The 25,273-nt window shown below is 51.5% G+C and overlaps 1 protein-coding gene across 2 annotated transcripts in view; it reads left to right on the top strand.

The window, feature by feature from the left end:
- Window positions 1-25,273, top strand: part of cadm4 (cell adhesion molecule 4) — a 378,687-nt gene that overhangs the window by 337,461 nt on the left and 15,953 nt on the right. The window contains exon 8 of one of the 2 annotated variants that reach the window (XM_086004004.1): window positions 3,236-3,280. The exons of the other annotated variant lie outside the window; for it this stretch is intronic. Within the exon in view, the coding sequence (XP_085860130.1) occupies window positions 3,236-3,280 (45 nt within the window). The remainder of the gene's footprint in view (window positions 1-3,235; window positions 3,281-25,273) is intronic. 2 annotated transcript variants of the gene reach the window in all.

Below are 25,273 nucleotides of genomic sequence, written 5' to 3'. Positions count from 1 at the left end.
TGAATGGGCCTCCTCCTGTTCCTAGATAACTGGCTCGAGGGAATGAATGGGCCTGCTCCTGTTCCTGTGTAACAGGCTCGATGGGCTGAATGGGCCTCCTCCTGTTCCTGTGTAACAGGCTCGAGGGGCTGAATGGGCCTCCTCCTGTTCCTGTGCAACAGACTTGAGGGGCTGAATGGACCTCCTCCTGTTCCGTGTAACAGGCTCGAGGGGCTGAATGGGCCTCCACTTGTTCCTGTGTAACAGTCTCGTAGGGCTGAATGAGCCTCCTCCTGTTCCTGTATAACAGGCTCGAGGGGCTGAATGGGCCTCCTCCTGTTCCTGTGTAACAGGCTCGAGGGGCTGAATAGGCCTCCTCCTGTTCCTGTGTAACAGACTCGAGGGGATGAATGGGCCTCCTCCTGTTCCTGTGTAACAGGCTCGAGGGGCTGAATGGGCCTCCTCCTGTTCCTCTGTAACAAGCTCGAGGGGCTGAATGGGCCTCCTCCTGTTCCTGTGTAACAAGCTTGAGGGGGCTAAATGGACCTCCTCCTGTTCCTGTGTAACAGGCTCGAGGGGCTGAATGGGCCTCCACTTGTTCCTGTGTAACAGGCTTGTAGGGCTGAATGGGCCTCCTCCTGTTCCTGTGTAACAGGCTCGAGGGGCTGAATGGGCCTCCTCCTGTTCCTGTGTAACAGGCTCGAGGGGCTGAATGGGCCTCCTCCTGTTCCTGTGTAACAGACTCGAGGGGATAAATGGGCCTCCTCCTGTTCCTGTGTAACAGGCTCGAGTGGCTGAATGGGCCTCCTCCTGTTCCTGTGTTGCAGGCTCGAGGGGCTGAATGGGCCTCCTCCTGTTCCTGTGCAACAGACTCGAGGGGATGAATGGGCCTCCTCCTGTTCCTGTGTAACAGGCTTGAGGGGCTGAATGGGCCTCCTCCTGTTCCTGTGTAACAGGCTCGAGGGTCTGAATGGCCCTCCTGCTGTTCCTGTGTAACAGACTCGGGGGGCTGAATGGCCCTCCTCATGTTCCTGTGTAACAGGCTCGAGAGGCTGAATGGGCCTCCTCCTGTTCCTAGGTAACTGGCTCGAGGGAATGAATGGGCCTGCTCCTGTTCCTGTGTAACAGGCTCGATGGGCTGAATGGGCCTCCTCCTGTTCCTGTGTAACAGGCTCGAGGGGCTGAATGGGCCTCCTCCTGTTCCTGTGCAACAGACTCAAGGGGCTGAATGGGCCTCCTCCTGTTCCTGTGCAACAGGCTCGAGGGGCTGAATGGGCCTCCTCCTGTTCCTGTGTAACAGGTTCGAGGGGCTGAATGGGCCTCCTCCTGTTCCTGTGTAACAGGCTCGACGGGCTGAATGGGCCTCCTCCTGTTCCTGTGTAACAGACTCGAGGGAATGAATGGGCCTCCTCCTGTTCCTGTGTAACAGTCTTGAGGGGCTGAATGGGCCTCCTCCTGTTCCTGTGTTACAGGCTCGAGGGGCTGAATGGGCCTCCTCCTGTTCCTGTGTAACAGACTCGATGGGGTGAATGGGCCTCCTCCTGTTCCTTTGTAACAGGCTCGAGGGGTTGAATGGGCCCCCTCCTGTTCCTGTGTAACAGGCTCGAGGGGCTGAATGGGCCTCCTCCTGTTCCTGTGTAACAGGCTCGAGGGACTGAATGGGCCTCCCCCTGTTCCTGTGTAACAGGCTCGAGGGACTGTATGGGCCTCCTCCTGTTCCTGTGTAACAGGCTCCTGGGGCTGAATGGGCCTCCTCCTGTCCCTGTGTAACAGGCTCAAGGGGCTGAATGGGCCTCCTCCTGTTTCTGTGTAACAGGCTCGAGGGGCTGAATGGGCCTCCTCCTGTTCCTGTGTAACAGGCTCGAGGGGGCTGAATGGGCCTCCTCCTGTTCCTGTGTAACAAGCTCGAGGGGCTGATTGGGCCTCCTCCTGTTCCTGTACCTGTGTATTGCTAGACCACAGCCCCCTCCCCACCTGTGTCAGTGTGGGAGGGTGCTGGGGTGGGGGGTTGAGTGAGGGTAGCTGGTGCCAGTAGGAGTGAATTCAGAGAGAGAAGTTGGGCATTCGACACTGCTCCACAATTTCGGAGCAAATCTGACCCAGACTACGGAGTTAAGGGTCTCTGCTATCTGCTGGTTGAAGGAGCTTTGTGAAATGAGACTGGGGACTGCCTCAAAGCACATCGACTCCACATTCAGCACTCGAATAACAACTGCACTCACAAAGAGTCTGATGTGGTATAAAGGGGAAAATGTCACACTGTTTCAGGGAACTGCTCTGAGAAATATTGACAGTGTAGAGGGAGCTTTACTCTGTAACCAACCCAGTGTCGTACCTGCCCTGGGAGTGTTTGATGGGACAGTGTAGAGGGAGCTTTACTCTGTATCCAACCCCGTGCAGTACCTGCCCTGGGAGTGTTTGATGGGACAGTGTAGAGGGAGCTTTACTCTGTATCTAACTCCGTGCTGTACCTGCCCTGGGAGTGTTAGATGGGACAGTGTAGAGGGAGCTTTACTCTGTATCTAACCCGTGCTGTACCTGCCCTGGGAGTGTTTGATGGGACAGTGTAGAGGGAGCTTAACTCTGTATCTAACCCATGCTGTACCTGCCCTGGGAGTGTTTGATGGGACAGTGTAGAGGGAGCTTTATTCTGTATCTAACCCGTGCTGTACCTGCCCTGGGAGTGTTTGATGGGACAGTGTAGAGGGAGCTTTACTCTGTATCTAACCCATGCTGTTCCTGCCCTGGGAGTGTTTGATGGGACAGTGCAGAGGGAGCTTTACTCTGTATCCAACCTGTGCTGTACCTGCCCTGGGAGTGTTTGATGGGGACAGTGTAGAGGGAGATTTACTCTGTATCTAACCCATGCTGTACCTGCCCTGGGAGTGTTTGATGGGACAGTGTAGAGGGAGCTTTACTCTGTATCTAACCCGTGCTGTACCTGCCCTGTGAGTGTTTGATGTGACAGTGTAGAGGGAGCTTTACTCTGTATCTAACCCCGTGCTGTACCTGCCCTGGGAGTGTTTGATGGGACAGTGCAGAGGGAGCTTTACTCTGTATCTAACCCATGCTGTACCTGCCCTGGGAGTGTTGATGCGACAGTGCAGAGGGAGCTTTACTCTGTATCTAACCCGTGCTGTACCTGCCCTGGGAGTGTTTGATGGGACAGTGTAAAGGGAGCTTTACTCTGTATCTAACCCGTGCTGTACCTGCCCCGGGAGTGTTTCTGTTTAAATGTGCTTTTTCCCCGATCTAGAAATTCCCACCACCCCTACCATAACTCCAAGTGCGTCTGTCTCAGGTATTGTATTAAATCATTCAGTGTTGCAGAGCGTATGTAGTTTTAAGCACTAACTCTATTCTGCTTATCTAGGGGTGTTTAGTGGGACATGTTTATTCACCCTGGTGCTGAAATTTACCGTGGTATAATCAAGCTAAACTTCAAATAAGATTTTTTTTCAAAATCATTGCTTGCAGACTCGGGCACTGGTGGTGGCAAACACATATTTCGGTACAAGGAATTTCTCAGCCTGCTTTATAGATGGCTCTGTCCTTGACCTTCATTTCCAAGGTAGCTGGATGCTTTAGCCTAGTATTTCATGCTGCACGCTAGTTAGCTTCAGGGTTTATTTGCCACTATATCTAAACTATTAACCAGGAAGTCGCTTTGAGCGCAAGCAATAGATCAGAGACGAGAAATAGCTCAGCCGTGGTTCAGTGGATAGCTCTCGCCTCCGAGCCAGGCGGTCGTGGGTTCGAGTCCCACTCCGGAGACTCGAGCTCAAAAATCTAGGCTGACGCTCCCCGGGGTATCAGTGAGGGAGCGCCGCACTGTCGGAGGGGCAGTACTGAGGGAGCGCCGCACTGTCTGAGGGGCAGTACTGAGGGAGCGCCGCACTGTCGGAGGGGCAGTACTGAGGGAGCGCCGCACTGTCGGAGGGGCAGTACCGAGGGAGCGCCGCACTGTCGGAGCGGCAGTACTGAGAGAGCGCCGCACTGTCTGATGGGCAGTACCGAGGGAGCGCTGCACTGTCTGAGGGGTAGTACTGAGGGAGCGCCGCACTGTCGGAGGGGCAGTACTGAGGGAGTGCTGCACTGTCGGAGGGACAGTACTGAGGGAGCACCGCACTGTCGGAGGGGCGGTAGTGAGGGAGCGCCGCACTGTCGGAGGGGCAGTACTGAGGGAGCGCCGCACTGTGGGAGGGGCAGTACTGAGGGACTGCAGCACTGTTGGAGGGGCAGTACTGACGGAGAGCCACACTGTCGGAGGGGCAGTACTGAGGGAGCGCCGCACTGTCGGAGGGGCAGTACTGAGGGTGCGCTGCACTTTAGGAGGGGCAGTACTGAGGGAGCACCACACTGTCGGAGGGGCAGTACTGATGGAGCGCCGCACTGTCGGAGGGGCAGTACTGAGGGAGCGTCGCACTGTCGGAGGGGCAGTACTGATGGAGCGCTGCACTGTCGGAGGGGCGGTACTGAGGGTGCGCCGCCCTTTAGGAGGGGCAGTACTGAGGGAGCACCGCACTGTCGGAGGGGCAGTACTGAGGGTGCGCCACACTGTAGGAGGGGCAGTACTGAGGGAGCGCCGCACTGTCGGAGGGGCAGTACTGAGGGAGCGCCACACTGTAGGAGGGGCAGTACTGAGGGAGCGCCACACTGTCGGAGGGGCAGTACTGAGGGAGCACCGCACTGTCGGATGGGCAGTACTGAGGGAGCGCCGCACTGTCAGAGGGGCTGTACTGAGGGAGCGCCGCACTGTCGGAGGGGCAGTACTGATGGAGCGCCACACTGTCGGAGGGGCAGTACTGAGGGAGCATCGCACTGTCGGAGGGGCAGTACTGAGGGAGCGCCGCACTGTCGGAGGGGCAGTACTGAGGGAGCGTCGCACTGTCGGAGGGGCAGTACTGATGGAGCGCCACACTGTCGGAGCGGCAGTACTGAGGGAGCACCGCACTGTCGGATGGGCAGTACTGAGGGAGCGTCGCACTGTCAGAGGGGCAGTACTGAGGGAGCGCCGCACTGTCGGATGGGCAGAACTGAGGGAGCGTCGCACTGTCAGAGGGGCAGTACTGAGGGAGCGTCGCACTGTCAGAGGTGCCGCCTTTCGGATGAGACGTTAAACCGAGGCCCCCGTCTGCCCTCTCAGGTGGACGTAAAACATCCCATGGCCACTATTGGAAGAAGAGCAGTGGGGAGTTCTCCCCGGTGTCCTGGGGCCAATATTTATCCCTCAACCACCATCACTAAAAAACAGATGATCTGGTCATTATCACATTGCTATTTGTGGGAGCTTGCTGTGCGCAAATTAGCAGCCGCGTTTCCGACATTACAACAGTGAGTGCACTCCAAGAAAGTAGTTGATTGGCTCTAAAGTGCTTTGGGATGTCCTGAGGTGGTGAAAGGCGCTATATAAATGTAGGTTCTGATTATAGCAGTGACGCTCCTGGATCACAGCCCGAGCTCCCAAGGACACATTCCTGGTTAATAAGTTAGTAAAACACCTTAGTTAGCAATTAGTGATCAATTAACCCAACGATTCAGGCTGCGATTGGTGTCGGAAGCGTATGTCGCTGCTGGGTATAATGGGTGCGAGAGGAGAGGGCGTTCGCTGGCTCATGTTCCGGGTGTCAATGGGTGAGAGACGGTCTAACTGGAACTCCTCTGAAATTGCACAGGTTAGCAAACATCAGCCACTCATAAGAACATAAGAAATAGGAGCAGGAGTTGGCCATTCGGCCCCTCGAGCCTGCTCCGCCATTCAATAAGATTATGGCTGATCTTCTACCTCATCTCCACTTTCCCACCTGATCCCCATATCCCTTGATTCCCCTAGAGTCCAAAAATCTATCGATTTCAGCCTGGAATATACTCAACGACTGAGCCTCCACAGCCCTCTGGGGCAGAGAATTCCAAAGATTCACCACCCTCCGAGTGAAGAAATTTCTCCTCATCTCAGTCCTGAATGTCCGACCCTTTATCCTGAGACTGTGACCCCTGGTTCTAGACTCTCCAGCCAGTGGGAACATCCTCCCTGCATCTACCCTGTCAAGCCCTGTAAGAATTTTGTTTGTTTCATTGAGATCACCTCTCATTCTTCTAAACTCTAGAGAATATAGGCCTAGTCTACTCAATCTCTCCTCATAGGACAATCCCCCCATCCCAGGAACCAGTCTGGTGAACCTTCGTTACACTCCCTCTATGGCAAGTATATCCTTCCTTAGGTAAGGAGACCAAAACTGTCCACAATACTCCAGGTGTGGCCTCATGATAAAGGGTGCCGATTTTGAACTCCTCGTGATCAGATTACCCGAACGCGGGCAGAGAGAATCCGATCTCGGTCTGCAGTGACTAGGGCTCGGCTCAGCCCCTTCCCGAACGGAACGTCGGAAATCTGAGGCAATCCCGGTGGGACGACATTGTGCTCATACTGTGCCCAGTGTCTGCGCTGGATGATATTCGGGTACTGAGGCAACCTCAAGAGTCCTGGAGCAGTCTGAGGCAATGACTCAAACAGTGGCTCCAAGAGTTTGGAGACTGGAGGACTTCGGTTTGAGTTCATGGCTTTTGAGGTCCACTGTTGGATACATGCTCTGGTGAGAACCTTTCACACCTTTTATCCCATACGGACATCTGGACAATGAGGGACAGGTAATAGATTGGGAGAAGGGGAAGTGCAACGAGACCTGGGTGTTCTTGTGCACCAGTCGCTGAAGGTAAGCATGCAGGTGCAGCAGGCGGTTAAGAAGGCAAATGGTATGTTGGCCTTCGTAGCGAGAGGGTTTGAGTACAGGAGCAAGGATGTCTTGCTGCAGTTGTACAGGGCCTTGGTGAGATCACACCTTGAGTATTGTGTGCAGTTTTGGTCGCCTTATCTGAGGAAGGATGTTCTTGCCATGGAGGGAGTGCAGCGAAGATTCACCAGGCTGACACCTGGGATGGCAGGAATGACGTATGAGGAGAGATTGGGTTGATTGGGCTTGTACTCGCTGGAGTTTAGAAGAATGAAAGGGGATCTCATTGAAAATTATAAACTTCTGACAGGACTGGACAGACTAGATGCAGGAAGGATGTTCCCGATGGTCGGGGAGTCCAGAACCAGGGGTCACAGTCTAAGGATAAGGGGTAAGCCATTTAGGACAGAAATGAGGAGGAATTTCTTCACCCAGAGAGTGGTGAACCTGTGGAATTCTCTACCACAGAAGGCAGTAGAGGCCAATTCATTAAATATATTCAAGAAGGAGTTGGATATATTTCTTAAGTCTAAAGGAATCAAGGGGTATGGGGAGAAGGCAGGGACAGGGCACTGAATTTGGATGATCAGCCATGATTGCATTAAATGGCGGAGCAGGCTCGAGGGGCCGAATGGCCTACTCCTATCTTCTATGTTTCTATGATTCAGTGTAAAGACCCCATGGTCCATCCAGCCCGTCCCACACAATTGCGATGCCTTCTGCATCACAATATCTGCACTGCACCCCACCCGAAACCAACTGATCTCCTGGGAGAGGCGACGAGCTGGGTTAAAAAATCCCGGGCCCAATTTGAGGGGAAAAAATCTGGAAAATTCCTCTCCGTCCCATCCAGGCGATGGAACCTGGTCCGGGAGATCACTCTGGCCCTGATCATTCCCCGCAGTACCGACCCTTCTGTAAGAGGCGATCTCTGCCCCCAGCCAGGAACAGGTCCTGCTCTCGCTCGAAGGAATTCAGCGAGTCCGCGTCCACCGCACGAGACGGCACCCTGTTCCAGAGGTCCCGCTATTCCCCCGGGAAAAGCACCACCTCCTGACATCTAACCTAGATCTGAACATAAGATCATAAGACCATAAGAACTAGGAGCAGGAATAGGCCACTCGGCCCCTCGAGCCTGCTCTGCCATTCAATAAGATCATGGCTGATCTTGGGCTCAAAGCCACTTCCCTGCCCGCTCCCCATAACCCTTCACTCCCTTATCTTGCAAAAATCTGTCTATCTCCACCTTAAATGTATTTAATGACCCAGCCTCCACAGCTCTCTGGGGCAGAGAATTCCACAGATTTATGACCCTCCGAGAGAAGAAATTCCTCCTCATCTCAGTTCTAAAAGGGCGACCCTTTATTCTGAAACTATGCCCCCTAGTTCTAGATTTCCCCACGAGGGGAAACATCCTCTCTGCATCGACCTTGTCGAGGCCCCTCAGTATCTTATGGGCCAGAAATTCGTGAACGGGGCTTGCCGCGCGTGCAAGGTCCCGATTTGCACTTACCCGACGCGCCTGCCGATCACCTCCAGGGACGCCTGGAATTCGTGTTTCAAAAAGAAGAATCCCGGGCAGCGTATGACGTCACGCCGCCCAGGAGTGCAGCCAGCGCGAAGCCTGTAGCACGCTGTGCAACTGAGACACGCCCCTTGAGGTCTCAGTTTCACTGGACACGCCCCCAATGTTTCTGCCAAGCTGCTAACCATTTTTACATGCAAAGCAGCAGTTTAAATAGGTTTTTGGAAGTTTTTTGAAGATTTTGGTAACTTTTATAAACTTTTAAAAATGTTTACATTATTTTGAAGAATCTGAAGTAGTTTTAAACAGAATTAAAGCAATTTAAAGACTTTTAAAAGCCCTAAAAGAATTTTTTAAATTCCATTTATTTATTTAGCAATGTCGTCGTCATACGTGTCTTCACACTGTTCCCTTTGGGGAACTGTATGAAGTGGTGGAAGGATTTATGGCCATGATTAACGCTCATTCCGTGACCGTAACCATCTTTGAACCAGCCATTAGGGCGGTTCGTCCTATGGCGGGAGGGTTTTACGGGCTCCCACAAGCTATACAAGGAGGGGGGGCCACCCACACCCACGGACGCAAATATCCCACTGGATGTCAACCCAGAATTTAGAGCCGGAGCTCCGACTCCACTTGCCGGGACTGTCTGGAGCGGGGTTCGAAACCCTACCCTGATCTGGCCCAGCGGCGGGGACCCTACCGCTACGCCAAAGGCCCAATCCGATTAGCAACATGAAATGGCTGGAATGAGCACAATTCACGGCATTAAAAGAACTCACAATTGAACTGATGATGACCTCAGCAATCTCCTCAAGGAGGTGGAGGCGCAGCGCCGGCTCATCATTGGTAATGAGAAGTCAAAGGCGCCGCAAAAAGGACAGATGATAGCTTGGTCTTTCAAGTGGCAGCATAGGGCTCCAGTCACGGGGAGGGAAAAGGCGCAGGAAACGTATGGGTGTCACCTTTTGTGCGGAGTGGGCCTTTTGCGTAGCAGTAAGCATCCCCGCCGCTGGGCCAGAAGGAGTAGGGTTTCGAACCCCACTCCAGACAGTCCCGGCAAGTGGAGTCGGAGCTCCAACTATAAATTCTGGGTGGACATCCAGCGGGATACTTGCGTCCGTGGGTGTGGGTGGCCCCCCCCCCCCCCTCAGATGGGTTGTGGGAGCCCGTAAAACCCTCCCGCCATAGGACTAACCACCCTAATGGCTGGTTCAAAGATGGTTACGGCCACGGAATGAGCGTTAATCACGGCCATAAATCCTTCCACCACTTCATACAGTTCCTGAAAGGGAACAGTGTGAGGATATGTACGACGATGACCTCTTGCGCAATGCACCTCCTTGGACCCTCAGTCGCAGATGCGAGGGGGCAAATCGTGCAATTGTTAAATTTTTCATTTTATTGACATATAAAATGTTGGCCCAGTAATTCCCTTCCAAATGCGCGAGTACGGTCAGGGTACTTACGCGTCTGGCCGGAGGAAATGCCGGTTTTCAGCATGCACAGCGCATGCGGGGAAAACCGGCATTTCCTGTCCTCTGAACGAAGGGGTTCAGAGGCAGAACGTGTGCGCAGTAAAATTCGCCGCTTTCATTCATGCTTTCAGTGAGGTCAAGTCCTTACAACTTACACATGAAAAAAGCATGGGTACAGTTGCTCCAGAGGCTGCGGAGGAAGATATTTCTTATCGTGGAGCTTCTGAAAGTATGTATGTCTGTATATATTCCTTTGCGTGTTATGTATATATTCCTTTACTTATGTGTATGAATGTATTATTTAATTATGACTTTCAGAGAAAGTAACTTATTGGAAAATCATAATTAAAAACATACATTCATACACATAAGTAAAGGAATATAAAACATACATACATATACGTAAAGGAATATATACGGACATACATACATAATTACTTATTACTGATGAAAAGTTTCTTTCTTAAAAGTGCTGGAAATGTTACATTACTCATTTTAGAACACTCATTCTCACATTCCATTCACACAGCCACAATTGCTCCTTCTACCTACCGTTCTGAAAACCCGTTTAAAAAAAAAAATTTAAACTTTAAAACTTACTTAAAATCTCTTAAAATAACTTCCCTCCCTTTCCCAAACAAAAATATTGCCTTTCAGAAGCTCCACGATAAAATATATCTTCCTCCGCAGCCTTGGAACAACTTTACACCTGCTTTTTTCAAGTGTAACTTGTAAGGACTTACCCTCACTGAATCCATGAATGAAATCTACGAAGTTCACTGCGCAAGCGCTGCCTGTGCAGTCTCACGCGCTGTGCCTATGAACCCCTTCGTTCCGAGGTCTGGAAATGCCGGCGTTCCCTGCATGCACTGTGCATGCTGAACACCGGCATTTCCAACTGCCAGATGCGTGAGTACCCCGACCGTACTCACGCATTTGGTCACGAATTTCTGGCCCTATATGTTTCGATAAGATCACCTCTCATTCTTCTAAATTCCAATGAGTATAGGCCCAACCTGCTCAACCTTTCTTCATAAGTCAACCCCCTCATCTCTGGAAACAACCTCGTGAATCATCTCTGAACTGCCTCCAATGCAAGTAAATCCTTCATTAGATAAGGAGACCAAAACTGTGCGCAGTACTCCAGGCGTGGTCTCACCAACACCCTGTACAGTTGTAGCAAGACTTCCCTACTTTTATACTCCAACCCCCTTGAAATAAAGGCCAACACTCCATTTGGCCTCATACAACTTGAAATCATCACCCCCTGCTCCTCACATAGAAACATAGAAGATAGGAGCAGGAGTAGGCCATTCGGCCCCTCGAGCCTGCTCCGCCATTTAATGAGATCATGGCTGATCATCCAAATTCAGTACCCTGTCCCTGCTTTCTCCCCATATCCCTTGATCACTTTAGCTTTAAGAAATATATCTAACTCCTTCTTGAATATATTTAATGAATTGGCCTCCACGGATTCACCACTCTCTGGGTGAAGAAATTCCTCCTCATCTCAGTCCTAAATGGCTTCCCTTATCCTTAGACTGTGACCCCTGGTTCTGCACTCCCCCGCCATCAGGAACATCCTTCCTGCATCTAGTCTGTCTAGTCCTGTTAAAATTTAATAAGTTTCAATGAGATCCCCTCTCATTCTTCTAAACTCGAGCGAATATAAGCCCAATCGACCCAATCTCTCCTCATACGTCATTCCTGCCATCCTAGGTATCAGTCTGGTGAATCTTCGCTGCACTCCCTCCTTCCTCAGATAAGGTGACCAAAACTGCACACAATACTTAAGATGTGGTCTCACCAAGGCCCTGTACAACTGCAGCAAGACATCCTTGTTCCTGTACTCGAATTCTCTCGCTACGAAGGCCAACATACCATTTGCCTTCTTAACCGCCTGCTGCACCTGCATGCTTACCTTCAGCAATTGGTGCACAAGGACACCCAGGTCTCATTGCACTTCCCCTTCTCCCAGTCTATTGCCGTTCAGATAATAATCTGCCTTCCTGTTTTTGCCACCAAAGTGGATAACCTCGCATTTATCCACATTATACTGCATCTGCCATGCTTCTGCCCAATCGCCCAACCTGTCCAAATCATACTGGACCTATTTAATTGGACCAAACTGTCAGCAGGAACACAATCTATTCCCTTCATCATTTTATAAACCTCGATCAGATCTCCGCTAAGTCTACGCTCTGAAGTGTAGAGTCTCAACTCTTTTAGCCTATCTTAATAACCAAGATGCTGTAGACTGGGACCTAGTCCAGTGGCCTGTTTCTGCACCCTCTCCAGAGCCTCAGTATTTCAAGTGAGGCCTGACTATGAAGCTTTCAATGAATCTGGTTTCTCTCTGCACAAATACCTGGTTTTAATTTTGATGTTTTCACCCTCCCATCCCCCTCTCTCATTCAGAAAGTTCCGCCAACTTCGACTCCATACCAGGTACTGTGATCACCGTAGAACACTGGTGAAGGGTTTCCACTGGTGCTGTGCCAACTTTGTCCTTTCAGTAAGATCACCGGCCTGCTGCTAATGCGGCAGCCATTTTGCGCACAGCAAGATCCCACAAACAGCAATGAGATGAATGACCAGGTCATGAGTTTTTAACGACGTGGGTGGAGGGATAAATATTGACCCCGGGGACACCTCCCCCCCTGCTCTTCTTCCAAATAGTGGCTGTGGGATCTTTTACATCCACCTGAGAGGGTAGACAGGGACCTCGCTATGACGTCTCTTCTGAAAGACGGCACCTCCGACAGTGCGACGCTCCCTCAGTACTGCCACTCCGACAGTGCTGCGCTCCCTCAGTACTGCCCCTCCGACAGTGCGGCGCTCCCTCAGTACTGCCCCTCCGACAGTGCGGCGCTCCCTCAGTACTGCCCCTCCGACAGTGCGGCGCTCCCTCAGTGCTGCCCCTCCGACAGTGCGGCGCTCCCTCAGTGCTGCCCCTCCGACAGTGCGGCGTTCCCTCAGTACTGCCCCTCCGACAGTGCAGCACTCCCTCAGTACTGCCCCTCCGACAGTGCGGCACTCCCTCAGTACCGCCCCTCTGACAGTGCGGCGCTCCCTCAGTACTGCACCTCCGACAGTGCGGCGCTCCCTTAGTACTGACCCTCCGACAGTGCGGCGCTCCCTCAGTACTGCCCCTCCGATAAGTGCAGCACTCCCTCAGCACTGCCCCTCCGACAGTACGGCGCTCCCTCAGTACTGCCCCTCCGACAGTGCGGCACTCCCTCAGTACTACCCCTCCGACAGTGAGGCCCTCCCTCAGTACTGCCCCTGCGACAGTGCAGTGCTCCCTCAGTACTGCCCCTCCGACAGTGCGGCGCTCCCTCAGTACTGCCCCTCCGACAGTGCGGCGCTCCCTCAGCACTGGCACTGGGAGTGTCGGCCTGGATTATTGGGGCTCAAGTCTCCGGAGTGGGACTCGAACCCACAATACTCTCTGACCCTGAGGCGAGAGTGCTATCCACTGATCCACGGCTGACACCAACACGAACTAAATCAATACATAGTGGTTAATTGATGCGAAGTATGGCTCGTAAAACGTGGAGACTTGCGGAGGGAGGAAAGTCTGAGTGGGGTGAGGTGTTCTTGATTATGCGGTATGAGCTGGAGCAGGGCACAGTGCAGAGAGAAACAGGCTTGTGTTGGTCAATGGAGCTCAGGTGGACCAAGAGAGGAGACTTCAAGAGTAGGAGTGACCAGATGAGGAGAAGCAATAAAGGTTGTGATGGAGAGAGAGAGAGGGAAAGATTGGAGGTGAGAGGTGACAACCTTTTTCTTGTCTAAGAGTGCAAGCAAGGGGCAGGAGGAGACTTGGGCGCAGGATTCGGGTCTTGGTGCTGGGATGGATAATGTTTGGGGTCTGTATCTGCAAGACCGATTGACCTTGGAGGAAGTGCAGTGTAGATCTGCAACAATGATAGCTGGACACATAAGAACATAAGAAATGGGAGCAGGAGTCGGCCATTTTGCCCTTCGAGCCTGCTCCGCCATTCAATGAGATCATGGCTGACCTTCTGCCTCAACTCCATTCACCGGCCCGATCGTCATATCCCTCGATGCCCTTACTAGTCAGAAATCTATCGACTTCTGTTTTGAATATACCCAATGACTGAGCCTCCACAGCCCTCTGGGGTAGAGAATTCCAAAGATTCACCACCCTCTGAGTGAAGAAATTCATCCTCATCTCAGTCCTGAATGGCCGACCCTTTTTCCTGAGTCTGTGGCCCCTGGTTCTAGACTCCCCAGCCAAGGGAAACATTCTCCCAGCATCCACCCTATCAAGCCCTGTAATAATGTTGAATGCTTCAATGAGATCCCCTCTCATTCTTCTGAATTCAAGAGAATCTAGGCCTAGTCTACTCAATCTCTCCTCATAGGACAATCCCCCCATCCCAGGAACCAGTCTGGTGAACCTTCGTTGCACTCCCTCTATGGCAAGTATATCCTTCCTTAGGTAAGGAGACCAAAGTTGTACACATTACTCCAAGTGTGGTCTCACCAGGGCCCTATATAATTGGAGTAAAACTTCTTTAATCCTGAAGGGTTAAATTACGAGGAGAGATTACACAAACTAGGCTTGCATTCCCTGGAATTTAGTAGGTTAAGAAAGACCTAAAGAAAGCCTTTCACGACCTTAAGGGGCGATTCGAGCCCTTCAGTTAAGGCAAGCTCAGCATGTCCTCTAGACCACGATGATCAGGCCCGATTGCATGTACGGAGTGACAGAGGCCAGGAAGGATGTGACTGACACCTCAAGGTCCACGGGAAAGATCGGCACATGGAAACGTTGACTGGAGCGGGATGGATCATAGACTTTGATCGAAGTTTTCAAGATATTAAGGGGGAACTGGTAGGGTAGTTGGAGAAAAACTATTTCCGCTGGTTGGGGATTCTAGGACTAGGGGACACAGTCTAAAAATTAGAGCCAGACCTTTCAGGAGAGAAGGTAGGAAACACTTCGACACACAAAGGGTGGTAGAAGTTTGGAACTCTCTTCCGCAAACTTATGCTGGGTGAATTGTTATTTAAATCTGATAGATTTCTGTTAATCAAAGGTATTAAGGGATATGGGGCAAAGGCGGGTAGATGGAGTTAGGTCACAGATCAACCCTGACCTCATTGAATGGCGGAACAGACTCGAGGGGCTGAATGGGCCTCCTCCTGTTCCTGTGTAACAGGCTCGTGGGGCTGAATGGGCTCCTCCTGTTCCTGCTTACAATCAGAAAAGGAAAATAAGGGAATGCTTCAATCTCCGAGCAGAGTGTGAGAGGATGCTGGCAGGAGGCTGCTGGGCAAAGATCAAAATAACCTTATTTTAGTCGAAGACTGATAATTGACACCAACGAGTTGGCATGTTGCCCCCTGGCTCTCTGCGGAGCGGGGAAACAATAACTGCTTGGATACTGTTTGATAGTTACTCAGCTAAACAAACAGCAACACAACTTGCATTGACATAGCGCCTCTAGCATCCAAAAACATCCCAAGGGGGGAATGAATAGGACAGCGAGCCACACAAGGAGGTATTATCAATTCAATTCAATTCAATTCAATTTTATTTGTCATATGTAACTAATATGTAACTAGTACAATGGAATGCTTACTCCCCGTCGGGACACGTCAGGTATTCTTACAGCGCCGTGTTCAGAAAGTCAATTCAATGGCATCCAGTGGCAGTGGGAGCACGATGTCCCTCAGCCGCTCCGCCCTGCTCGTCACCACGGCCCCATCCTCACTGTTGCTGGCTCCACGTGTGGTAGGAGCTCGGTCAAGGAGCTGGATTCTACAGAGTCCTGCATATCCCTTTGCAACCCGGAGACGGTACAGACCACCTGGACCACACCAACGAGCATCTTTACACTGCCTTTAATGTAGGAAAACATCCCCAAGGCGCTTCACAGGAGCGAGCATCCAACAAAATTTGACACCGAGCCACATAAGAGTTATTTGAACAGGTGGGCCTGCCCTGGGAATGTTTGATGGGACAGTGTAGAGGGAGCTTTACTCTGTATCTAACCCGTGCTGTACCTGCTCTGGGAGTGTTTGATGGGACAGTGTAGAGGGAGATTTACTCTGTATCTAACCCCGTGCAGTACCTGCCCTGGGAGTGTTTGATGGGGACAGTGTAGAGGGAGCTTTACTCTGTATCTAACCCCGTGCTGTACCTGCCCTGGGAGTGTTTGATGGGACAGTGTTGAGGGAGCTTTACTCTGTATCTAACCCCGTGCTGTACCTGCCCTGGGAGTGTTTGATGGGACAGTGTAGAGGGAGCTTTACTCTCTATCTAACCCCGGGCTGTACCTGCCCTGGGAGTGTTTGATGGGAAAGTGTAGAGGGAGCTTTACTCTGTATCTAACCCTTGCTGTACCTGCCCTGGGAGTGTTTCATGGGACAGTGTAGAAGGAGCTTTACTCTGTATCTAACCCGTGCTGTACCTGCCCTGGGAGTGTTTGATGGGGACAGTGTAGAGGGAGCTTGACTCTGTATCTAACCCGTGCTGTGCCTGCCCTGGGAGTGTTTGATGGGACAGTGTAGAGGGAGCTTTACTCTGTATCTAACCCCGTGCTGTACCTGCCCTGGGAGTGTTTGATGGGACAGTGTACAGGGAGCTTTACTCTGTATCTAACCCCGTGCTGTACCTGCCCTGGGAGTGTTTGATGGGACAGTGTAGAGGGAGCTTTACTCTGTATTTAACCCCATGTTGAACCTGCCCTGGGAGTGTTTGTTGGGATAGTGTAGAGGGAGCTTTACTCTGTGTCTAACCTGTGGTGTACCTGCCCTGGGAGTGTTTGATGGGACAGTGTAGGGGGAGCTTTACTCTATCTAACCCGTGCTATATCTGCCCTGGGAGTGTTTGATGGGACAGTGTAGAGGGAGCTTTACTCTGTATCTAATCCATGCTGTACCTGCCCTGGGAGCGTTTGATGGGACAGTGTAGAGGGAGCTTTACTCTGTATCTAACCCGTGCTGTACCTGCCCTGGGGGTGTTTGATGGGACAGTGTAGAGGGAGATTTACCCTGTATCTAATGCTGTGCTGTACCTGTCCTGGGAGTGTTGATGGGACAGTGTAGAGGGAGCTTTACTCTGTATCTAACCCGTGCTGTACCTGCCCTGGGAGTGTTTGATGGGACAGTGTAGAGGGAGCTTTACTCTGTATCTAACCCCGTGCTGTACCTGCCCTGGGAGTGTTTGATGGGACAGTGTAGAGGGAGCTTTACTCTGTATCTAACCCATGCTCTACCTGTCCTGGGAGTGTTTGATGGGGACAGAGTAGAGGGAGCTTTACCCTGAATGTAACCCCGTGCTGTACCTGCCCTGGGAGTGTTTGATGGGACTGTGTAGAGGGAGCTTTACTCTGTATCTAACCCGTGCTGTACCTGCCCTGGGAATGTTTGATGGGACAGTGTAGAGGGAACTTTACTCTGTATCTAACCCGTGCTGTACCTGCCCTGCGAGTGTTTGATGGGACTGTGTAGAGCGAGCTTTACTCTGTATCTAACCCCGTGCTGTACCTGCCCCGGCAGTGTTTGACGGGACAGTGTCGAGGGATCTTTACTCCGTATCTAACCCGTGCTGTACCTGCCCTGGGAGTGTTTGATGGGACTCTGTAGAGGGAGCATTACTCTGTATCTAACCCATGCTCCAACTGCCCTGGGAGTGTTTGATGGGACAGTGCAGAGGGAGCTTTACTTTGTATCTAACCCGCGCTGTACCTGCCATGGGATTATTTGATGGGACAGTGTAGAAGGAGCTTTACTCTGTATCTAACCCGTGCTGTACCTGCCCTGGGAGTGTTTGATGGGACAGTGTAGAAGGAGCTTTACTCTGTATCTAACCCGTGCTGTGCCTGCCCTGGGCGTTTTTGATGGGACAGTGTAGGGGGAGCTTTACTCTGTATTTAACCCCGTGCTGAACCTGCCCTGGGAGTGTTTGTTGGGATAGTGTAGAGGGAGCTTTACTCTGTATCTAACCCCGTGCTCTACCTGCCCTGGGAGTGTTTGATGGGACAGTGTACAGGGAGCTTTACTCTTTGTCTAACCTGTGCTGTACCTGCCCTGGGAGTGTTTGATGGGACAGTGTAGAGGGAGCTTTACTCTGTATCTAACCCGTGCTGTACCTGTCCTGGGAGTGTTTGATGGGACAGTGTACAGGGAGCTTTACTCTGTGTCTAACCCGTGCTGCACCTGCCCTGGGAGTGTTTGATGGGACAGTGTAGAGGGAGCCTTACTCTATCTAACCCGTGCTATATCTGCCCTGGAAGTGTTTGATGGGACAGTGTAGAGGGAGCTTTACTCTATCTAACCCGTGCTGTACCTGTCCTGGGAGTGTTTGATGGGACAGGGTAGGGGGAGCTTTACTCTGTATCTAACCCCATGCTGTACCAGCCCTGGGAGTGTCTAATGGGACAGTGTAGAGGGAGCTTTACTCTGTATCTAACCCCGTGCTGTACCTGCCCTGGGAGTGTTTGATGGGACTGTGTAGAGGGAGCTTTACTCTGTATCTAACCCCATGCTGTACCTGCCCTGGGAGTGTTTGATGGGACTGTGTAGAGGGAGCTTTACTCTGTATCTAACCCGTGCTGTACCTGCCCTGGGAGTGTTTGATGGGACAGTGTAGAGGGAGCTTTACTCTGTATCTAACCCGTGCTGTACCTGCCCTGGGAGTGTTTGATGGGACAGTGTAGAGGGAGCTTTACTCTGTATCTAACCCGTGCTGTACCAGCCCTGGGAGTGTTTGATGGGACAGTGTAGAGGGAGCTTTATTCTGTATCTAAACCGTGCTGTACCTGCCCTGGGAGAGTTTGATGGGACAGTGTGGAAGGAGCTTTACTCTGTATCTAACTCATGCTTTACCTGCCCTGGGAGTGTTTGATGGGGACAGTGTAGAGGGAGCTTTACTCTGTATCTAACCCCGTGCTGTACCTGCCCTGGGAGTGTTTGATGGGACAGTGTAGAGGGAGCTTTACTCTGTATTTCACCCCGTGCCGAACCTGCCCTGGGAGTGTTTGTTGGGATAGTGTAGAGGGAGCTTTACTCTGTATCTAACCCCGTGCTGTACCTGCCCTGGGAGAGATTGATGGGACAGTGTACAGGGAGCTTTACTCTGTGTCTAACCTGTGCTGTACCTGCCCTGGGAGTGTTTGTTGGGACAGTGTAGGGGGAGCTTTACTCTATCTAACCCGTGCTGTATCTGCCCTGGTAGTGTTTGATGGGACAGTGTAGAGGGAGCTTTACTCTGTATCTAACCCCGTGCTGTACCTGCCCTGGGAGTGTTTGATGGGACTGTGTAGAGGGAGCTTTACTCTGCATCTAACCCCATGCTGTACCTGCCCTGGGAGTGTTTGATGAGACTGTGTAGAGGGAGCTTTACTCTGTATCTAACCAATGCTCTACCTGTCCTGGGAGTGTTTGATGGGACAGTGTAGAGGCAGCTTTACTCTGTATCTAACCCGTGCTGTACCGGCCCTGAGAGTGTTTGATGGGACAGTGTAGAGGCAGCTTTTCTCTGTATCTAACCCGTGCTGTACCTGCCCTGGGAGTGTTTGATGGGACTGTGTAGAGGGAGCTTTACTCTGTATCTAACCCATGCTCTACCTGTCCTGGGAGTGTTTGATGGGACAGTGTAGAGGGAGCTTTACTCTGTATCTAACCTGTGCTGTACCTGCCCTGGGAGTGTTTGATGGGACAGTGTAGAGGGAGCTTTACTCTGTATCTAACCCGTGCTGTACCTGCCCTGGGAGTGGTGATGGGACAGTGTAGAGGGAGCTTTACTCTGTATCTAACCCTGTGCTGTACCTGCCCTGGGAGTGTTTGATGGGACAGTGTAGAGGGACCTTTACTCTGTATCTAACCCATGCTGTACCTGCCCTGGGAGTGTTTGATGGGAAAGTGTACAGGGAGCTTTACTCTGTATCTAACCCCGTGCTGTACCTGCCCCGGGAGTGTTTGATGGGACAGTGTAGAGGGAGCTTTACTCTGTATCTAACCCCGTGCTCTACCTGCCCTGGGAGAGTTTGATGGGACAGTGTGGAGGGAGCTTTACTCTGTATCTAACCCTTGCTGTACCTGCCCTGGGAGTGTTTGATGGGGCAGTGTAGAAGGAGCTTTACTCTGCATCTAACCCATGCTTTACCTGCCCTGGGAGTGTTTGATGGGGACAGTGTAGAGGGAGCTTGACTCTGTATGTAACCCGTGCTGTGCCTGCCCTGGGATTGTTTGATGGGACAGTGTAGAGGGAGCTTTACTCTATCTAACCCGTGCTATATCTGCCCTGGGAGTGTTTGATGGGACAGTGTAGAGGGAGCTTTACTCTGTATCTAATCCATGCTGTACCTGCCCTGGGAGTGTTTGATGGGACAGTGTAGAGGGAGCTTTACTCTGTATCTAACCCCGTGCTGTACCTGCCCTGGGAGTGTTTGATGGGACTGTGTAGAGGGAGCTTTACTCTGTATCTAACCCCGTGCTGTACCTGCCCTGGGAGTGTTTGATGGGACTGTGTAGAGGGAGCTTTACTCTGTATCTAACCCATGCTGTACCTGCCCTGGGAGTGTTTGATGGGAAAGTGTACAGGGAGCTTTACTCTGTATCTAACCCCGTGCTGTACCTGCCCCGGGAGTGTTTGATGGGACAGTGTAGAGGGAGCTTTACTCTGTATCTAACCCATGCTCTACCTGTCCTGGGAGTGTTTGATGGGGACAGAGTAGAGGGAACTTTACCCTGAATCTAACCCCGTGCTGTACCTGCCCTGGGAGTGTTTGATGGGACTGTGTAGAGCGAACTTCACTCTGTATCTAACCCGTGCTGTACCTGCCCTGGGAATGTTTGATGGGACAGTGTAGAGGGAGCTTTACTCTCTATCTAACCCGTGCTGTACCTGCCCGGGGAGTGTTTGATGGGACTGTGTAGAGCGAGCTTTACTCTGTGTCTAACCCCGTGCTGTACCTGCCCCGGCAGTGTTTGATGGGACAGTGTAGATGGATCTTTACTCTGTATCTAACCCGTGCTGTACCTGCCCTGGGAGTGTTTGATGGGACTCTGTAGAGGGAGCATTACTCTGTATCTAACCCCGTGCTGTACCTGCCCTGGGAGTGTTTGATGCGACTCTGTAGAGGGAGCTTTACTCTGTATCTCACCCATGCTCCAACTGCCCTGGGAGTGTTTGATGGGACAGTGTAGAGCGAGCTTCTCTCTGTATCTAACCCGTGCTGTACCTGGCCTGGGAGTGTTTGATGGGACAGTGTAGAGGGAGCTTTACTCTGTATCTAACCCGCGCTGTACCTGCCATGGGAGTATTTGATGGGACAGTGTAGAGGGAGCTTTACTCTGTATCTCACCCATGCTCCAACTGCCCTGGGAGTGTTTGATGGGACAGTGTAGAGCGAGCTTCTCTCTGTATCTAACCCGTGCTGTACCTGGCCTGGGAGTGTTTGATGGGACAGTGTAGACGGAGCTTTACTCTGTATCTAACCCGCGCTGTACCTGCCATGGGAGTATTTGATGGGACAGTGTAGAGGGAGCTTCACTCTGTATCTAACCTGTGCTGTACCTGTCCTGGGAGTGTTTGATGGGACAATGTAGAGGGAGCTTTACTCTGTATCTAACACGTGCTGTACCTGCTCTGGGAGTGTTTGATGGGACAGTGTAGAGGGAGCTTTACTCTGTATCTAACACGTGCTGTACCTGCCCTGGGAGTGTTTGATGGGACAGTGCAGAGGGAGCTTTACTCTGTATCTAACCCGTGCTGTACCTGCCCTGGGAGCGTTTGTTGGGACAGTGTAGAGGGAGCTTTACTCTGTATCTAACCCGTGCTGTACCTGCCCTGGGAGCGTTTGTTGGGACAGTGTAGAGGGAGCTTTACTTTTTATCTAACCCGCGCTGTACCTGCCATGGGAGTATTTGATGGGACAGTGTAGATGTAGCTTCACTCTGTATCAACCCGTACTGTACCTGCCCTGGGAGTGTTTGATGGGACAGTGTAGAGGGAGATTTACTCTGTATCTAACACGTGCTGTACCTGCCCTGGGAGTGTTTGATGGGACAGTGCAGAGGGAGCTTTACTCTGTATCTAACCCGCGCTCTACCTGCCATGGGAGTGTTTGATGGGACAGTGTAGAGGGAGCTTCACTCGGTATTTAACCCATGCTGTACCTGTCCTGGGAGTGTTTGATGGGACAGTGTAGAGGGAGCTTTTCTCTGTATCTAACCCGTGCTGTACCTGCCCTGGGAGTATTTGATGGGACAGTCTAGAGGGAGCTTTACTCTGTATCTAACCCGTGCTGTACCTGCCTTGGGGTGTTTGATGTGACAGTGCAGAGGGTCCTTTACTCTGTATCTAACCCGTGCTGTACCTGCCGTGGGAGTGTTTGATGGGACAGTGTAGAGGGACCTTTACTCTGTATCTAACCCGTGCTGTACCTGCCCTGGGAGTGTTTGATGGGACAGTGTAGAGGGATCTTTACTCTGTATTCTAACCCATGCTGTACCTGTCCTGGGAGTGTTTGATGGGGACAGAGTAGAGGGAGCTTTACTCTGTATCTAATCCATGCTGTACCTGCCCTGGGAGTGTTTGATGGGACAGTGTAGAGGGAGCTTTACTCTGTATCTAACCCCGTGCTGTACCTGCCCTGGGAGTGTTTGATGGGACTGTGTAGAGGGAGCTTTACTCTGTATCTAACCCCATGCTGTACCTGCCCTGGGAGTGTTTGATGGGACTGTGTAGAGGGAGCTTTACTCTGTATCTAACCCGTGCTGTACCTGCCCTGGGAGTGTTTGATGGGACAGTGTAGAGGGAGCTTTACTCTGTATCTAACCCGTGCTCTACCTGCCCTGGGAGTATTTGATGGGACAGTGAAAAGGGAGCTTTACTCTGTATCTAACCCGTGCTGTACCTGCCCTGGGCGTGTTTGATGGGACAGTGTAGAGGGAGCTTTACTCTGTATCTAACCCATGCTCTACCTGTCCTGGGAGTGTTTGATGGGACAGTGTAGAGGGAGCTTTACCCTGAATCTAACCCCATGCTGTACCTGCCCTGGGAGTGTTTGATGGGACTGTGTAGAGCGAGCTTTACTCTGTATCTAACCCCGTGCTGTACCTGCCCTGGCAGTGTTTGATGGGACAGTGTAGAAGGATCTTTACTCTGTATCTAGCCCGTGCTGTCCCTGCCCTGGGAGTGTTTGATGGGACAGTGTAGAGGGAGATTTACTCTGTATCTAACCCGTGCTGTACCTGCCCTGGGAGTGTTTGATGGGACAGTGTAGAGGGAGCTTTACTCTGTATCTAACCCGTGCTGTACCTGGCCTGGGAGTGTTTGATGGGACAGTGTAGAGGGAGATTTACTCTGTATCTAACCCGTGCTGTACCTGTCCTGAGAGTGTTTGATGGGACAGTGTAGAGGGAGCTTCACTCTGTATCTAACCCATGCTGTACCTGTCCTGGGAGTGTTTGATGGGACAGTGTAGAGGGAGCTTTACTCTGTATCTAACCCTTGCTATACCTGCCCTGTGAGTGTTTGATGGGACAGTGTAGAGGTAGCTTTACCATGTATCAAACCCATGCTGTACCTGTCCTGGGAGTGTTTGATGGGACAGTCTAGAGGGAGCTTTACTCTGTATCTAACCCGTGCTGTACCTGCCCTGGGGGTGTTTGATGGGACAGTGTAGAGGGACCTTTACTCTGTATCTAACCCGTGCTGTACCTGCCCTGGGAGTGTTTGATGGGACAGTGTAGAGGGACCTTTACTCTGTATCTAACCCGTGCTGTACCTGCCCTGGGAGTGTTTGATGGGACAGTGTAGAGGGAGCTTTACTCTGTATCTAACCCCGTGCTGTACCTGCCCTGGGAGTGTTTGATGGGACAGTGTAGAGGGAGCTTTACTTTGTATCTAACCCGTGCTGTACCTGCCATGGGAGTGTTTGATGGGACAGTTTAGAGGGAGCTTCACTCTGTATCTAACCCGTGCTGTACCTGCCCTGGGTGTTTTTGATGGGACAGTGTAGAGGGAGCTTTACTCTGTATGTAACCCGTGCTGTACCTGCCCTGGGAGTGTTTGATGGGGCAGTGTAGAGGGAGCTTTACTCTGTATCTAACCCGTGCTGTACCTGCCCTGGGAGTGTTTGATGGGACAGTGTAGAGGGAGCTTTACTCTGTATGTAACCCGTGCTGTACCTGCCCTGGGAGTGTTTGATGGGACAGTGTAGAGGGAGCTTTACTCTGTATCTAACCTGTGCTGTACCTGCCCTGGGAGTGTTTGATGGGACAGTGTAGATGGAGCTTTACTCTGTTTCTAACCCGTGCTGTACCTGCCCTGGGAGTGTTTGATGGGGACAGTGTAGAGGGAGATTTACTCTGTATCTATCCTGTGCTGTACCTGCCCTGGGAGTGTTTGATGGAACAGTGTAGAGGGAGCTTTACTCTGTATCTAACCACGTGTTATACCTGCCCTGCGATTCACAGAAAGAATATTTTTTTAATTCTGTGTCTTCTTTGAGAGTTTGCGCAGTGAACCATTTGACACGAAGATAAATAGAGTTTCACCTGAAAGACATTTTATTCCCAACTGCTTCATTCAGGCTGATCTACAGAGAGGGGCCGAGTGACCTTTCTAGAGCAGTCAGCCAATGCTTTGAGGAGAGGAGTTTGAACTGTTTGGAGGGGGTTCACAAATATGCACACGCTGATTCTTCCACATCTATCCAAGTTCACTGTACAAGCCTCCCCTTTGTACTGTGTCTCCAGTGCAGGACCAGCAAGCAATTAGGAAGCAAATTGGTGTGTTGGCCTTTACTGCAAGGGGGTTGGAGTATAAGTGTAAGGAAGTCTTGCTACAATTGTACAGGGCCTTGGTGAGACCACACCTGGGGTACTGTGCACAGTTCTGGTCTCCGTATCTAAGGAAGGATATACTTGCCATAGAGGGAGTGCAGCGAAGGTTCACCAGACTGGTTCCTGGGATGGGGGATTGTCCTGAGGAGAGATCGAGTAGACTGGGCCTATACTCTCTGGAGTTTAGAAAAATGAGAGGTGATCTCATTGAAACGTATAAGATTCTGAGAGAGCTTGACAGGGTAGATGCAGAGACTCCTTCTGACACAGAAGCCTTCGATAATATTCCTGACTGACACGCAGCAAAGGGGCATTGACTGAAATTGATTGAACATAAGAATATAAATAGGAGCAGGAGTCGGCCGTTCGGCCCCTCGAGCCTGCTCCACCATTCAATAAGATCATGGCTGATCTTCTACCTCATCTCCACTTTCCCGCCCGATCCCCATATCCATTGATTCCCTTAATATTCAAAAATCTATCGATCTCAGCCTTGAATATACTCAACGACTGAGCCTCCACAGCCCTCTGGGGTCGAGAATTCCAGATTCACCGCCCTCTGAGTGAAGAAATTCCTCCTCATCTCAGTCCTAAATGGTCGACCCCTTATTCTGAGACTGTGATCCCTGGTTCTAGACTCCCCAGCCAGGGGAAACATCCTCTCTGCATCTACCCTGTCAAGCCCTGTAAGAATTTTGTATGTTTCAATGAGATCACCTCTCATTCTT

This window comes from Somniosus microcephalus, chromosome 12 (genome assembly GCF_052327205.1).
Source record: "Somniosus microcephalus isolate GS21.2 chromosome 12, FLI_Smic_1.0, whole genome shotgun sequence".
NCBI classification, from domain to species: domain Eukaryota; kingdom Metazoa; phylum Chordata; class Chondrichthyes; order Squaliformes; family Somniosidae; genus Somniosus; species Somniosus microcephalus.
This window is presented reverse-complemented; position numbering and strand designations above follow the sequence as displayed.